Here is a 13,748-nt window from a genome sequence, read left to right as displayed (position 1 = left end):
TTAACCTGGGCCTTGACACCCTTGCTCAGGGCCTTAGAAACCGATGGGGGGGGCAAGGAATTTAGCTCAGTGGTGTACCACCTGCCTCACAAGCGCAAGGTCCTGAGTTAGATCCCCGGTACTGCAAAAAAAAGAGAAAAAACATTGTCCGATAGGCAAGAGAACCAGGGACAGCATAAAATGTGGCAATGGGGGGGATGGGGGAATGGGTAGAAGTGTAGAGGATCATTCAGAGGCCACCTCTCTTGATATGTTTTGGTATCTGGTCTAGTTCAGAAAAGTTAGTAGGAGGCCAAATGATAAGTATGATCTCATAACTTTTGTTGAACTCAGTTTCTCAAGTCAGTAATTTTCTCAAAGAAGTACGAGATAGGACACAATGCATAGTACTGTGTTTATTTTCTGATTAGCACAAAGTATGAGGCTAGGAGAGAGTGTGAAGACAGGGCAGGAGATGGCATTGCAGTCCACCTACATAGTGGAGTTGATTTCGTATAAAGTATTTTTAGTTTTTACTTGTAGTTTCATCTTTAAAAACAAATTTAACAGACAAGTTCAGTTATGTACACATTCCCAAAAATCACCTGCAGGGGCCAGGGATTTAGCTCAGTGATTCTGGCACCTGCCTCACAAGCACAAGGTCCCAAGTTTGATCCCCAGTACCAAAAAAAAAAAAAAGAAAGAATCACCTGCAGGCTCCTCTAATGCCCAAATGAACTCCCAGTAGTGGAGCAAGATGCAGATTATTTCTATTTTAATCAGGAACTCAAATCCTTCTAGATTGAAGTTATCTCTAACAGTGAGAAGCCTCAGTGAAGCACTCTAATATGGGCAGAATACAAAATCCTAAGTAGGCTTGCTTCACAGAACCTGAGAAGGGGGCAATTTGTCAGAATGAACTAATACGACTTAATTCTTGTTGGCTTGGTTGTGTTTTCTCTTTCTTGGAGAACTTGCAGTATTTATAAGATAGAAATGCCAAGACACAGACTCCAAGAAGCATGAGAGAAAAGAGTACATACAAAGCTGTCTGTGCTTCTGTGATGCCGAGCTTCAACCCCAGGAACGGCACCTCCTCTCTCACGGGGATGGTGGTGGGTTCAGCATCTAGGAGAGGACAGCAAAGGGTGATCTGTGCTCCAGTGCTGATCTAAGTAGTTTTCAGATCTCTGTCACCCTAGAAATGCCCAACCTGGACCCCTGCAGTCAAGCGAACATGGTACCCCCAAACCTGCATAGCCAGAGCCATCTTTGCTGCTGTGAATGTGCCTGATCCACTTATTAAGAGCCTCTGAATAAAGTTAAGTACTTGTATATTTTCAGTCTCTATCGGCAATGAGAATATAAACTAAATTGGGTAAATGTCTAATATTTGCATAATTTATACTTTTTCAGTCACTCAGCAAACACTTGGCTCACACTGTACAAAGCACTGCTTTCATATTTCTCTTGTTTGTTTCTCGTAACTGCCCAGGTGCACTTGTCTAGTTTCTTGCCTGGGGTGGCACACAGCCGGCTGTGGTATGGTTGGAAGAAGAATCTAGGCCTCATTGCTAACATTCCAGTAGCCCTAAATGTCCTTTCCTGGTGTTTGTGTTTTCGGGATTTTTTTGTTTCTTTTTTTATTTGGTACTGGGGATCGAACTCCAGACCTTATGCTTGTGCAGCAGGCGGCAAAACCACTGAGCTAAATCCCTGGCCCTCAGTTTTTTTTAAAGTGGTATTGGGGACTAAACCCAGGGCCTTCACAATGAGGTACATCTCCAGCCTGTTTTCATTTTTTATTTTCAGACAGTCTTGTAGGGTCTCACTAAGTCACTATGTTGACCAAGCTGGGCTTGAATTTGTGATGCTCTGGCTTCCACCTCCCAGAGTGCTGGGATTACAAGTATACATCACCCTACCTGGCCCTACATGTCTATCTTTTCATCCCAAGCACTAAAAAATCTTGGTTGAATGAATGAAGTCAGTGGAGAAACAGAAAGGTAATAAACTAGACAGACTAAAAAGACCCTGCCTCCGTCCCTTCAGCCATTGGTTTTGGTCCCTCCCAGAGTCCCGTACCTTCTGGCTGCTGGAGACAAGGGTGAGGCCCTGCTGCAGGGTCGGGGAAGCCGTTGCACCGGACTACGGAGGCGTAGAATTTGGCTGACTCTTTAGGGATTCTTGGCAGAGAAGGGTCCGTGCGGTTCACATAGTGCAGGCCAAACCTCTCTGTGAAGCCTGTGGCCCACTCGAAGTTGTCCATCACCGTCCAAACTGTGTATCCACGGAGGTCCACCTTATCCTGCACAGCTACCCACACACAGGCCAGAGTGTGAGCCCCTCTGTTTCAAGACACCTTGCTGCCAGGTCTCTTGCAGCCAACTTGCCCACACTTTCCCCGTGCTCCCAACCTCTGCAGTAAGGTGAGTGTGGGCGGCCCTCCTTTTGCATGGTCGTTGGCAGGCTCTATGGAAGAGCTGCAGTGCATCCAGCATCTTTTTAGACAAGCTCAGCCCTGAGTGGGAGTTGTGAACATGGGCTGCCTGAGCTAACCCCTCTGTGCCACCCGCTCTCCCCCAGCATCAGAGTGTGTTGGTCTGGGTCAGAGGCTTAGAGCAGCAACACTCCTCCCTACAGAAAATCAGTACCTGAATCTTAACCGTATCCTTGGCTGGACTGACTGACTCAGCATCACTTTCTGTCCCCTTCTGCTCACAGCTCCATCCCAAGTTATTAGGGTAGAGCCCAGGGTGTCCAGTTTTTGCCTAAGGAACAGACCTTACAGACAACCACCCAGCCGCCTCCACCTGGCTCTGCCTCGGAAGGCCCTGCTCTTCAGACACCAGGGAGGGTCAAGGGGAGCAGACAACTCAAGCCAGGGACTAAGGTCTAGCAGCCTGTATGGAGCAGCTAGGTTTGCTTTGTGATACAGATCTAGGAAGGGTCCTGTGGGGGCACCGCTCCCTTCCTGCAGACACTGGCAGTGTTTCCAACAGTGATGGGGTGGCCTCTCTTACCTTTGAGGGCCTCGTTGATGTAACTGCGGAGATAATAAATCCTCGCAGTGTCATTCAGGTCTACTTCTCCCCGCTGAGACACTCCATTCTCTGTTACATAAATTGGTGGGTTGTTGTACTCCTCCTTCAACCAGTTTAGGATTCTCCTGAAGCCAAAAGGTGTCATCTTCAGCCAGAAGGAGCCAGAAACTGGCCAAGATTGATCTGCAATGGACATAACTCCCCTGTCAATTAAAAAACTGAAGATTAGGTCTTGTTTTATAAATCTCACAAGGCTTTTTACAGAAAACAAAGCAAGTCTCTCTAGCTATTGGACCAGTGATCGTGAGAAATTCAGGGAAACAGCGCAGAATGGACTGTTAGTTGTTTTTTTAAGTATATAAATATTTCAACAGATCATAAAGAAAAAATTCTATCTCTTTGGTACTTGCAAGAGAAGTCAGATGAATGTTTCTCATCCAGAGCTTGGATGTCCGTATTTGTCATGACTAGAGACTTGCTGAAATCCTGTCATCAGGGTGTTTATCTTCCATAGCCAAAAAAGAATTAAAGCAACATAGTTCCTGACTGAACTGGTGGGTGGAATTTTGGAGAGGTGCATGGGTGGCCGTGCCTGGCATGAGTATCTGTGTAATGCCCACCCTGTAGTGGGTTGGTCCCTTGAAGACCTCCTTCCTGCCTCCTGTGGTCCAGCAACTGAGGCCCTGCTCTAGAACTGTGTACTATCAAATTCGCCATCATAAAGGAATCTTCCTGAAAAATACTGACACATATAAAGGAATCTTCCTGCTGAAAAAAAAAGCAGGTTTATAGTAGGAAAACACTTAGGTTTCATCTTGACTTAAAAGGTCATACTAAACGCAGAATAATCAAATGACCTTAAAATCTCTTTACTGGTTCTGCTTGCCCCCTCAGGGCTGATGTGACATTGAGTAAGCCACTTCAGCTGTCCATCTTGGAGCCTTTCACCTGTGTGGAGGAATGGCCTTGCTCATGCAGCCTCACCCTCCGTAGGCTCCTGTTCATACAGGTCAGCAGCTCTGCATGCCCTCAGCTCGTCTTCCCAAGGGCTGTGAGTGGTTTCTCTTACTCAGCTGAACTGAATGTAGGCCATTTTATAAGCTGTAGAGGTTGCTGGGGAGATAGTCCCAGCACTAGCATTCTGACACCAAGAGAGTCAGAAGGAGAGAGGGGCGCTTTAGAGTCTTCACAGCACTCTGCAAGCCTAACTTGGGTGATTTCACACAGCAGAGAGGGCGCAGAGGGATAAGAGCTTGTTTTCAAAAAATGAACCTGGACAGATCCAGAGCTACTGGTATTTAAAGGTTATTGAAAGGGAACAAAATATATACATTTAAATCGTGCTTATTATAAAAAATATTTAAGATATAAACTATAATAAAGAGATGCAGAATAATGCCCATCGCATGTAATGACAGAAATTTCCTGTTTTCTAATGTTTCCTCCATTGAACAAGTATCCCCCCAACCCGATCAAGCTCAGGACCTTGCACTTGCCAGGCAGGTATGGTGCCATTGAGCTACATCCTCGGCCCATTGAACATGTATTACTTTTTAAACACAGAAATAATAACTTGACCTTTGCCTTGGAAAGGGAAAAAAATCTTGTTTTGACTCAATCCAAGAAGTAAAGCAAGGGCCAGGGTTTTAGCTCAGTGGTTTCGTCGCCTGCTGTGCAACCTCAAGGACCCGAGTTCGATCCCCAGTACCAAAAAAAAAAGAATTAAAGCAAATTTGGCAGGAAAATAAAATAACTTCCCTTGAAAGTTTTTCAAAGAACTAAGCAGTCCATTTACCTGGGAAAGTCTCAGTTTGCTGGAGATGGCAGCTGGGGTCTCAGGAACTGTTGAGCACCCTGTAAACCCTGATGTGTGCACTCAGCAGGCCTGAGGCTGTACCAGCCTCTAAGTAAGAGCTGGGCTTTCTGCTCTAAGGATTGCTCCAGCACCAGTTGGCCGACTAACAGACTTACCTGTCTGCGTCAAAGGAAGAGTAGACAGAAGCATAGTTAAGGTTGTAGGCCAGGACAGTGGTATAGTGATTGAACCCAAAATAATCGTAGGTGCCATTGATCCTCCTCTTCTCACTCTGTGTGAACTCCGGGAGCCTGGGTGGAAGGAGCCAGTAAGGGTGAGAGGCCTCAGGAAGGATCATGCTTTGAGGTAAGGATGCCCTGGGGCAGGGACAGAAAGCACACTGAACTCCAGTCCCTTGGCCAGGACTCAGCCTGTGGCTGGCTGGGGAAAGAGGCCTTTGGGGGATGCAGGGAGTCCCTGGGTCTCTTCCTCCCCTGCACAGCCTTTCCCTCTGGCCCTAAAGACCTCTTCTTGTTGGCAAGATGCAACCATATTTGACCTTTATACTCACCCCCTAAACCCCCTGCAGGGCCAGCCACACAGTTTATATTTTCTTCAAACATTAACAGATTCTGTTATTTACTATTCATGATAGATTTCAAAATCGAGTGTGTCTAAGGTACATACCTTGAGATGACTTATCTTTTATAATTTGCATTTCCCTATTCTGCCCTTAATAAGTTCGTCTGTTTTTATTGTAGTTGGCTGTTTCAGATGGCCTCTTTCCTCCAAAGTTTATCCTTATTAATAGGGGAAATTTTTAGCAAATTGAATACTTGGTGTTTAGACTTCTCCACTCATGATTTCACTGAAATTTGTAGATGGGCATTTGCCATGTATTCTGAGGCAACTTTTCTGTAAAACTTGAGTAACATGCACTTATGTGCAGCAAGAAAAGCTCCCTTTCTGCCAAATCCCAACTGCTGACATTGTGCCCTGGTGCTTCTGGCTTGGGTGTTGCCTGCTGATGCTCTGCATAGGCCTCTGGCAGAGGTCTTCCTCTTAACCTTTCCGCTACCATTAACCCACAGGATCAAAACATCCCTCCCTGTGGTTTCTGAAATGCTGGTGATAAAAGCCCAGCCCCACCCTCACTCTCCCTGGGGCCTGGGGAGCCAAGGCTGCTGTGCATGCGGCATACGGAGGATGGTGAAACTATTTACTAAAAAGTTTATTCTGTGTAGGGTATGCTGTCAGGGGGCCAGCAGGGAAGTTTCCAAGAGAGCAATCACGTTAGGGTGAGAGATTAGTTTTTTTGTAAGGGTTTGAGGATGTGGAAAGAGGTGAGGCAACGAATGTGATTAAAGAATGTCATTTTCCTGGATCATTTAGCACCTTGCAAATCTCAGTGTGGATGTAGGAGCACTTGTATTGTGTTTACAGTTGCAATTTGACAAGATCTTTTCCTCTAGCTTAAAGAGGCCTTCTAGCTTTAAATAAGGAGATCTGTACATACTGTCTTTTTTTCTTTTTAATTCTTTTATTGGTACATTTTAGGTATACAATACATTTACATTTATCATTGGGTGCTTGTACCTGTACATGATATATCTTGGTTCTTATTTTTTCCCCCATTCCCTGCCCTCCCTTCACCCCCTCCACCCTTCCCTATTTACATAGATTTGTTTCCATTTTTTTTCTTTTCTCATAATCTTTCCTTTCCCTTCCCTTTCCCCTTCCCCTCCCACCACCCCTACACCTTTGGACCTTTTCCTATTTCAAATTATCAATTACTCATTTTAATCCTTATTTACACTTTCAGTTTCTCACACTAGAGAAACTATTCGGTATTTACATGTGTGTCCTATTTATTTCACTTAAGAGTATGGCCTCAATATGCATCCATTTAGCTATAAATGTCTCTAGTTTCTCATTCTTTATGGCTGAGTAGTACTCCATTTTATTAAAAAACCACATCTTCTTTATCCAGTTTCCAGTTGATAGGTACTTGGGCTGTTTCCAAGCTTTAGCTATTATAAACTGTGCCACAATAAATGTAGGCACAAATATATCGCTGTGGTATGATTCTTTTAATTCTTTGGGGAAGATCCCCACCAGGGAAATAGCTGGGTCAAATGGGACTTCCAGTCCTAGTTCTTGGAGGTATCTCCATACTGATTTCCACAGTGGTTGCACCAGTCTGCCCTCCCACCAACAATGGAGAAGGGTTCCTTTCTCTCCACACCCCCACCAGCATTTGTTATTGGTTGATTTCTTAATAGCAGCCATTCTTTCTGGAGTGAAGTGGAATTTCAGTGTTGTTTTCATCTGCATCTCTCAAATGACCAGTGATGTTGAACATTTTTTCATATATTTGCTGTTTTTACTTGTTTGTCTGAGAAATGTCTGTTCATTTCAGATGCCCATTTTTGAACTGGGTCTTTGAATTTGGGGGGTCTGATTTTTTTCAATTCTTTATATATTCTCGATAGTAGACCTTTGAGGTACAGCTGCTAAAAATTTCTTCCCCACATTGTGGGTTGTCCATTGGCTCTGTTGGTGGTTTCTCTTGCAGTCCAGAAGCTTTTTAATACGATGGATCCCAGTTGTTGATTCTTTGTTCTAGCTCCCATGCTACTGAGGATTTCTTCATAAAGTCTTTTCCTATGCCAATGTCATTAAGAGTTCTACCTAATAATTTATCTTCCAGTAAGTTTACTGTTTCTGTCTTGATATTTAGATCTTTAATCCACTTCTATCTTAGTTTAGTGCACGGTGATAGGATGGGTCTAGTTTTAATCTTTGGCAGGTTGAAATCCAGTTTTTCCAACACCATTTATTAAATAGGCTATCTTTGCTCCAGTGAGGGTGGTTGGCTCCTTTGTCAACTGTCTTTTAGGGAAGATGGGTCAGGACTCATTGGGAGAAAGGAATAGGCCGTATAAATCAAAAGGTTATCAGTGTTGTTATTTTATGACTGCCTATCTAAAGAGGGTTGCCTTTATCTAGAGTTTGGCAGTTAAGGTTGTTAATCCTTTTGTTGTTACTGGGCAGAGACACTTTGCCTGGGTCTCACGCCCTCCACCATGTGCCCCAGCCCCTGCTGGTTCAGCCTACTGTCAGCTGCCCACGCCCCTCATTCTTACCTGTGGGCCTGGACTCACTCTCCCAGCCCTTGGATGGAATCTCTGCTCTCCCAAGTGCTAGTCATTTTCAGGGCCCAGCTCAACTGATGTTCTGCCTTGTCCATGAAGTCCCCCACCCTCAAGTTTTCTTCATACTGAGGAAATTGTGGAACAGGATTCCAGGACAGATTTCCCAGTTAGTCTTTTAGCAATTGGAGGAGTCAGACTTGAAATCCTCTCTTTACATGGACCCCACTGGGCTCTGACTCAGACACATAGTAGGTATTCAAGCAAAGTTGTGTAGGTGGGCCAGAGTTCTCAGAGTTGGCATATCAGACCTTTAGGTGCAGCCTGCTGAGCAAGACTTAAACAGGCTGAGTACATTATAAGATGGGAACTGGATTTTTAAATCTTCACACCTGGGCTTTATGACTCAAAAGCTATGGTAGGAACACCTGCTGAATCTCTTTCACCATCTTCTGCTTGTGGTCAGCTGTTCTACCTTAGCACTTGTATGTGCCATAAGGCCAGTAAACATCACTTTGTGCCCTTCTACATATCACAGCTCTAATGCAAGCAGGATGATTCTTATACCCAGAGGACCCTGGAGGCAGACAGCTTGGTTTCAGATCTAGCTAGGTGATCTTACTCTAATCTTTGTGCCTCAGTTTACTTATTTCTAAGTAGGAATAAAAGTACCAGTGGAAGCTGCCCTTGATGTTGCTGTTACTTCTTTAACCAGAAGAGGAATGAGCCAGGAATTAGGGATAATTTGGTGTAAACTATTGCCACCTGCTGGCCAAATAACAAAATGCACATGTCTGCAATTAACCCACTAATGAAGCGATCAAGTATGATAGGATAAGCTGGGGAATTTATAGTCATACCTTGGTACTCAGCTGCTTTGAAATTTGTCAGATTTGGCACCCTTTGCATTTTGTCACAAAATTTTGTTCCAGTTCTCATTCATTTGGTTCTCATGATGGCAGCAAGAACTTGTGGTGTCAATTGCCTCATGGCTCTACCCTTTCCAGGCAAAACGATTTGTTTGGTAATCATCTTTTTTGGTATACTTGTGGGACCTCCCAGAAGCAATTAACAAGAACCGAGTTACCACCGTAGGAAGATTCCTAAGAGGAGACTGCCCTTGGGACAGATCCCTGGCTGTTCTGAAGTATAACAAGCATAGCAACTTTGTTTTGTCAAGACCGTGGTAGGGCCAGGCGCTGGGCTGAGCCTTTCATATACTGTCATGTGTAATCTTCCCAACCAAGAAGTTCAGAGGCCTGGCTGCTTGTCTGAGAGCCACCTCTCTACTCCCAGCCCCCATGTGCCTGCCACTGTGGACACAAGACCTTACCGGGACTTGTTGAGGCCTGCAGCCAAGCTCCTGTCACGGATCCGTGTCTTCATCACATCAGGGTAATCTCCATTCTTAAAAATAGGATGTGCAAACCAGCCTCCCATGAACTGCAGGGAGCAGAGGACAGTTAGCCTTGGCCTCACAGGTGGGCACACCAAGAGTCAGAAACAGCCTTGCTCAGCAGTCACATCCCCTTCCTGACCCTCTCTCTCCTCTTCCAGGTAGTAGCCTAGGTGCCCACAGGCCTTTCCACCTGTGTCTGAGTTTGCATCACTGTGCCATGGCCCTCCAGGCAGGCCATTTCTCAGGAATTAACCCTTGATGTGAGAGGAACTGAATGGCCACTGGCCCTGGCACTCTTCTTTCTGGCTGCCTCTAGGAGGGCTGGACAGAAGAGGAAGGGGACACTGGAGACCTATAGGCCCTATTCCCTCTCACCACAGAGCAGCTGAACTTACATCCTGGTCCTTTCTCATCAAAGTACATGAGGATCAACTAGAACACAGGGGAAGGACTGAGTTGCCTGACTGCCCACGTTGTTTTATAAGTATTAGGTTCAAAGCCCTAAAGTAGAAACAAATTATTCAACTTCTGTTTGGTTGGTTTTTGGTGCTGGGGATTGGTGAAATGGCACGAACCCTACACTGAGCTTTGCCCTAGGAAACCTATTTTCTTTCGTGAGGTCTAGGATATCCTATTGTTAGGAGGATACGGGCACCCAAACATAGTGCTGGAGGGCCTGAGAGACTATTTTGGTCTCCAAATCCTTCCCTCACCTGCTGGCTGATGCTTGAAGTGGCATGAAGACAGCCTTCCACTCAGATGAGGCTTGAAGCACACACACACCCTGGTAGAGCTTACTTTTAAAAAAATTAGTACACATTTGCAGTACATAATGATTATGTTCATAGTAGGGGGCTGGTACATGTACATGTACATAACACATTGTAATTCTTTTTACTTCACCTTCCTCTTCCCTCCATCTCTTGGTCCCCTTCCCATTTGCAACTTAAATGTACTCTAAGGTAATAAACCAGATCTTATGGAAATTGACTGAAATAGATGTGTCTGTCATAGTCCTGGGCAGAACCATCACAGCTCCCCAATATATGGCTTAATCTAATGATACTACAAACCTAACATTTCCCAAATTTGGGGTGTTGACTTCAGGGGAACAGTTACTGTTCTAATTCACCAATTTTGTGAATCTGAGATGAAGAATGCACTTGTTAATTTGACCACCTTTGTCAAGCTCTCTTGAGAAGAGTTTGGCAAACCAAGGTCTGTGGTGTCCCTCCAAGAGAGTCAAAGTGCCACAATCTGCAGACTCCTTTCCCCAAAATGGGGACGCATCTGGTGGATAGAGACCTTGCCTTTTTTCTCTTGATGCCAAAACATGGAAGAGGGTGCCTTCTAACCCGAGAGGCACTAGCAGGATCCAGAGAAAAGCTGTACTGTGGATAAGGGCCATTCCTCTCTGTCTCGTCAGGATTCCGACTGAAATACAGCGGGGCTATATCAACACCTGCTTACGATCAGTGTGTCTATTCCTAGGGATGAAATTCTACAACCAAAAGATGTCCTTGTCCTATTTCAAACTGATGGAATTAGCAAATTAGATGTAGTACCAAGTTTACGGAGTCTAAATTACCCAATTTAAGAAATTCTTAGGCTGGAGCAAACAGAATGGCGACAGCTAGAGGTGAAGTGTGCAGCCCAGCTCCATGAGCTGGGAGTCAGAGCAGAGATTGAAGAGATGGGACTTCTTTTTGTGGTTGGCTTCAAAGCTATGCTACATCCAGTAAGGACTACATCTACAACTAATTTTCCAACACTTAAAAGAAAACCCAACCCTTAAAAATTCACCACTTTAATTACAGTAAACCAATGAAGCAGGTAGGACATCTCCAGTTCCCAAAAGAAATAACTAAGGAACAAAAAGTTATGTGGTTCCAAGCTCACAAAATCAGCTGATAGTGAAGCTGAGCCTACATCCCAAATCTTTGATTCTCATCCTAATTGTTTGCATTAGACCATGACAGGAGTAAAAAAAAAAAAAATCTAAGAGAAAAACGTACCTGAACATATCTCCTAGCTGCCTCCACATCCTCCTGGTTGGAGGGATCCCTGGGCTCAGCCCAGTCACTGCTGATGGTGATGGAAATCATGCCACCTTGACTGGCGCGGTACACATCATTGTACAGATGCCAGGCCTCAGCATGAGCCTTTATTAGGTTGTGGCCAGCAGTGTAGGGAGCAGTGCCAGGCCTAGAGGAGATTCCTGCAAACACATAGATGCTAACAGAATGAATGTAACCAAGAGTATTAGTTCCCTACGTACCGATATCCCCTCTGGGTGAAAGATTTTGGCATCTGGAAAATGAATTCAAACCCTCGACTACTACCTCTCACTAGGATGGCTATATCACTTTGGTCAAGCAGTGCAGCCTTTTAAGTTTCTTGTATTTTTTTTTCTTCCTTGTTAGAATCGACTGCAGAGTGTGCTTGTGAGAAGAAAATTAAAGGACGGAGGTGAAGGGAAATAAAAAGAATTAAAATGTGTTATGGACATGTAATAATTCCCTATGATGAGTGTAATTATGTTCTGAAACATGCTAATAAAACATTTTTTAAAAGAAGAAAATTGATTGGCAAGGAGAAGGCACTTGTGAAATGTGACCTTCTGTTCCCCTCCTCCAAAAGAATGGTTGTGTATCTCAGGTAAAATATCTACAATAATATGTGCCTCAGGGGTTGGAGGACCCACTGTCAGAGTTAGGGTTGGAGACCATCACTAGCAGAAGGAACATCTGAGGTGGAGACTCCTGGAGAGCAAATACTGCAGGAAAGGCTGCTTAAACCAGTGCCAGACAAGCCCCACTGAGACGTAACTCATGATGGCTGGAGGTCATCTCTCCATGCCTCCTTTCAGCTTTTTTTTTTTGGAACCAGAAATCAAACTCAGGACCTTGTGCTTGCCAGGCAAGTGCAGCACTGAGCTAAATCCCCGCCCCCTCTTTTTTCAGCTTTTACACATAGTCCCAAGGAATCACCATGCAAATGGACACAAATTTACCTCATATGCTTAGCAACAGAGGAAAGGGAAGCTGGATGGCTTTCAAGGGCCAAAGACAGTTCACAATTGCTTAGTCAAAACACCCTGATTGGAAGTAAATATTTTTGTATTTTAGAAAAGTAACAAATTGTATATATATTGTGTGTCACCGCAGCAGGGCCCAGGACAGCTCTCCATAGTGAAGAACATGCAGCAGAACTTAGGAATGCTCACACTAAGTGGGTTGAGTCAGGTTTCACTGTCACTAAGTGAGCTCAGGTCATGCAAATCAGTTGTTGGAATTATTAGAATATTGGAAGTATGAAAACAGGTTGTGGAGTCAAATAGCCTGACAAATTGTCCTTTCCTACATCAATTTTCCCACATCCTTGTTCTTACAGAGCTTCCCACCTGAGGCAAATCAGAGTCACAGAGCAAAGAAATGAAGTCATCCTGAGGTACTAAGATGTGAACGCTATGTTTAGCACATGTGTCAGAGGGGAAATCCTCGCAGCCTTAAGCAGGAGGTGGGGTTTCTGAAGTGCTGCCTCCTCCCATGCCACCTGGATTTCATGTCTTCAAGGTGCTAAGAATGCCATGTTCCAAAGAGCTCATGACAAATCAAGCCCTGAGACCTTTACCTGGAGCTGATACCCCAGTGCCATAACCATGGCAAGCAATGACAAAGGGCTCGTTCAGTGTGATCCAGAACTTCACTTTGTCCCCTAGCCTCCGGAAGAGCACATCTGCATACTCTTTAAACCGTTGCACAATGGTCTCATTCTCCCAGCCTCCAACATCCTGGAGTGCCTGAGGTAGGTCCCAGTGGTACAGGGTCACCTGTAAGAGATTCAGATCAGCAGTTCTTCCAGTTGTACTTTCCATGGAAAGCCACTGACGTGAGATGCACTGGCATAAATGTGCCAGTGGCTAAGCCTGAGAGAGTGGACTTCACTGGCCAGGGCCACACTCACCTGGGGCTCGATGTTGGCAGCCAGCAGTGCATCGATGAGCCGCACATAGTAGTTCAGGCCCATTTCATTGATGTACTTGGTGGTTCCATCAGGGAGGATGCGAGTCCAGGAGATGGAAAAGCGATAGTGGGATACACCCAGGTTCTGCAGGACAACTACATCCTCGGCAATCTTATGATAACTGTCGCAGGCCACATCTCCAGTATCATCGTTTTCAATCCTTAGTGGTGTGTGAGAATACATATCCCAAATACTAAGTCCTTTTCCATCTGCTCTCCATGCACCCTCGATCTCAGGAGGACAAAACATGGTCTAATGAAGTCATTCAGTCAAACATAAATTCCTTTCTGTCAGAGGGCACATCCCAAGTCAGGACTGTGCCTAGCAGCATCACCTGGAGCCTTCTCTGGCCT

General features: G+C 44.9%; 1 protein-coding gene across 5 annotated transcripts in view; it reads right to left on the bottom strand.

Moving 5' to 3' along the window:
* Window positions 1-375: 375 nt before the first annotated feature.
* Window positions 376-13,748, bottom strand: part of Lct (lactase) — a 49,095-nt gene continuing 35,722 nt past the window's right edge. For 2 of the 5 annotated variants that reach the window (XM_087197775.1, XM_087197798.1), the window contains 8 exons: window positions 13,336-13,647; window positions 13,003-13,201; window positions 11,385-11,587; window positions 9,304-9,413; window positions 4,995-5,129; window positions 3,003-3,226; window positions 2,065-2,295; window positions 376-1,107 (listed from right to left, as the gene is read on the bottom strand). In XM_087197775.1, coding sequence (XP_087053901.1) covers window positions 890-1,107; window positions 2,065-2,295; window positions 3,003-3,226; window positions 4,995-5,129; window positions 9,304-9,413; window positions 11,385-11,587; window positions 13,003-13,201; window positions 13,336-13,647 — 1,632 coding nt within the window. In that variant the 3' untranslated portion in view covers window positions 376-889. Of the gene's footprint in view, window positions 1,108-2,064; window positions 2,296-3,002; window positions 3,227-4,994; window positions 5,130-7,295; window positions 7,734-9,303; window positions 9,414-11,384; window positions 11,588-13,002; window positions 13,202-13,335; window positions 13,648-13,748 lie in introns of those variants that run through there. The other 3 variants (XM_087197781.1, XM_087197792.1, XM_087197785.1) reach the window with 3 other exon arrangements.

This window comes from Heterocephalus glaber, unplaced genomic scaffold (genome assembly GCF_053883595.1).
Source record: "Heterocephalus glaber isolate CG9 unplaced genomic scaffold, H.glaber_assembly_v1.0 deba00000347, whole genome shotgun sequence".
NCBI lineage: Eukaryota > Metazoa > Chordata > Mammalia > Rodentia > Bathyergidae > Heterocephalus > Heterocephalus glaber.
This window is presented reverse-complemented; position numbering and strand designations above follow the sequence as displayed.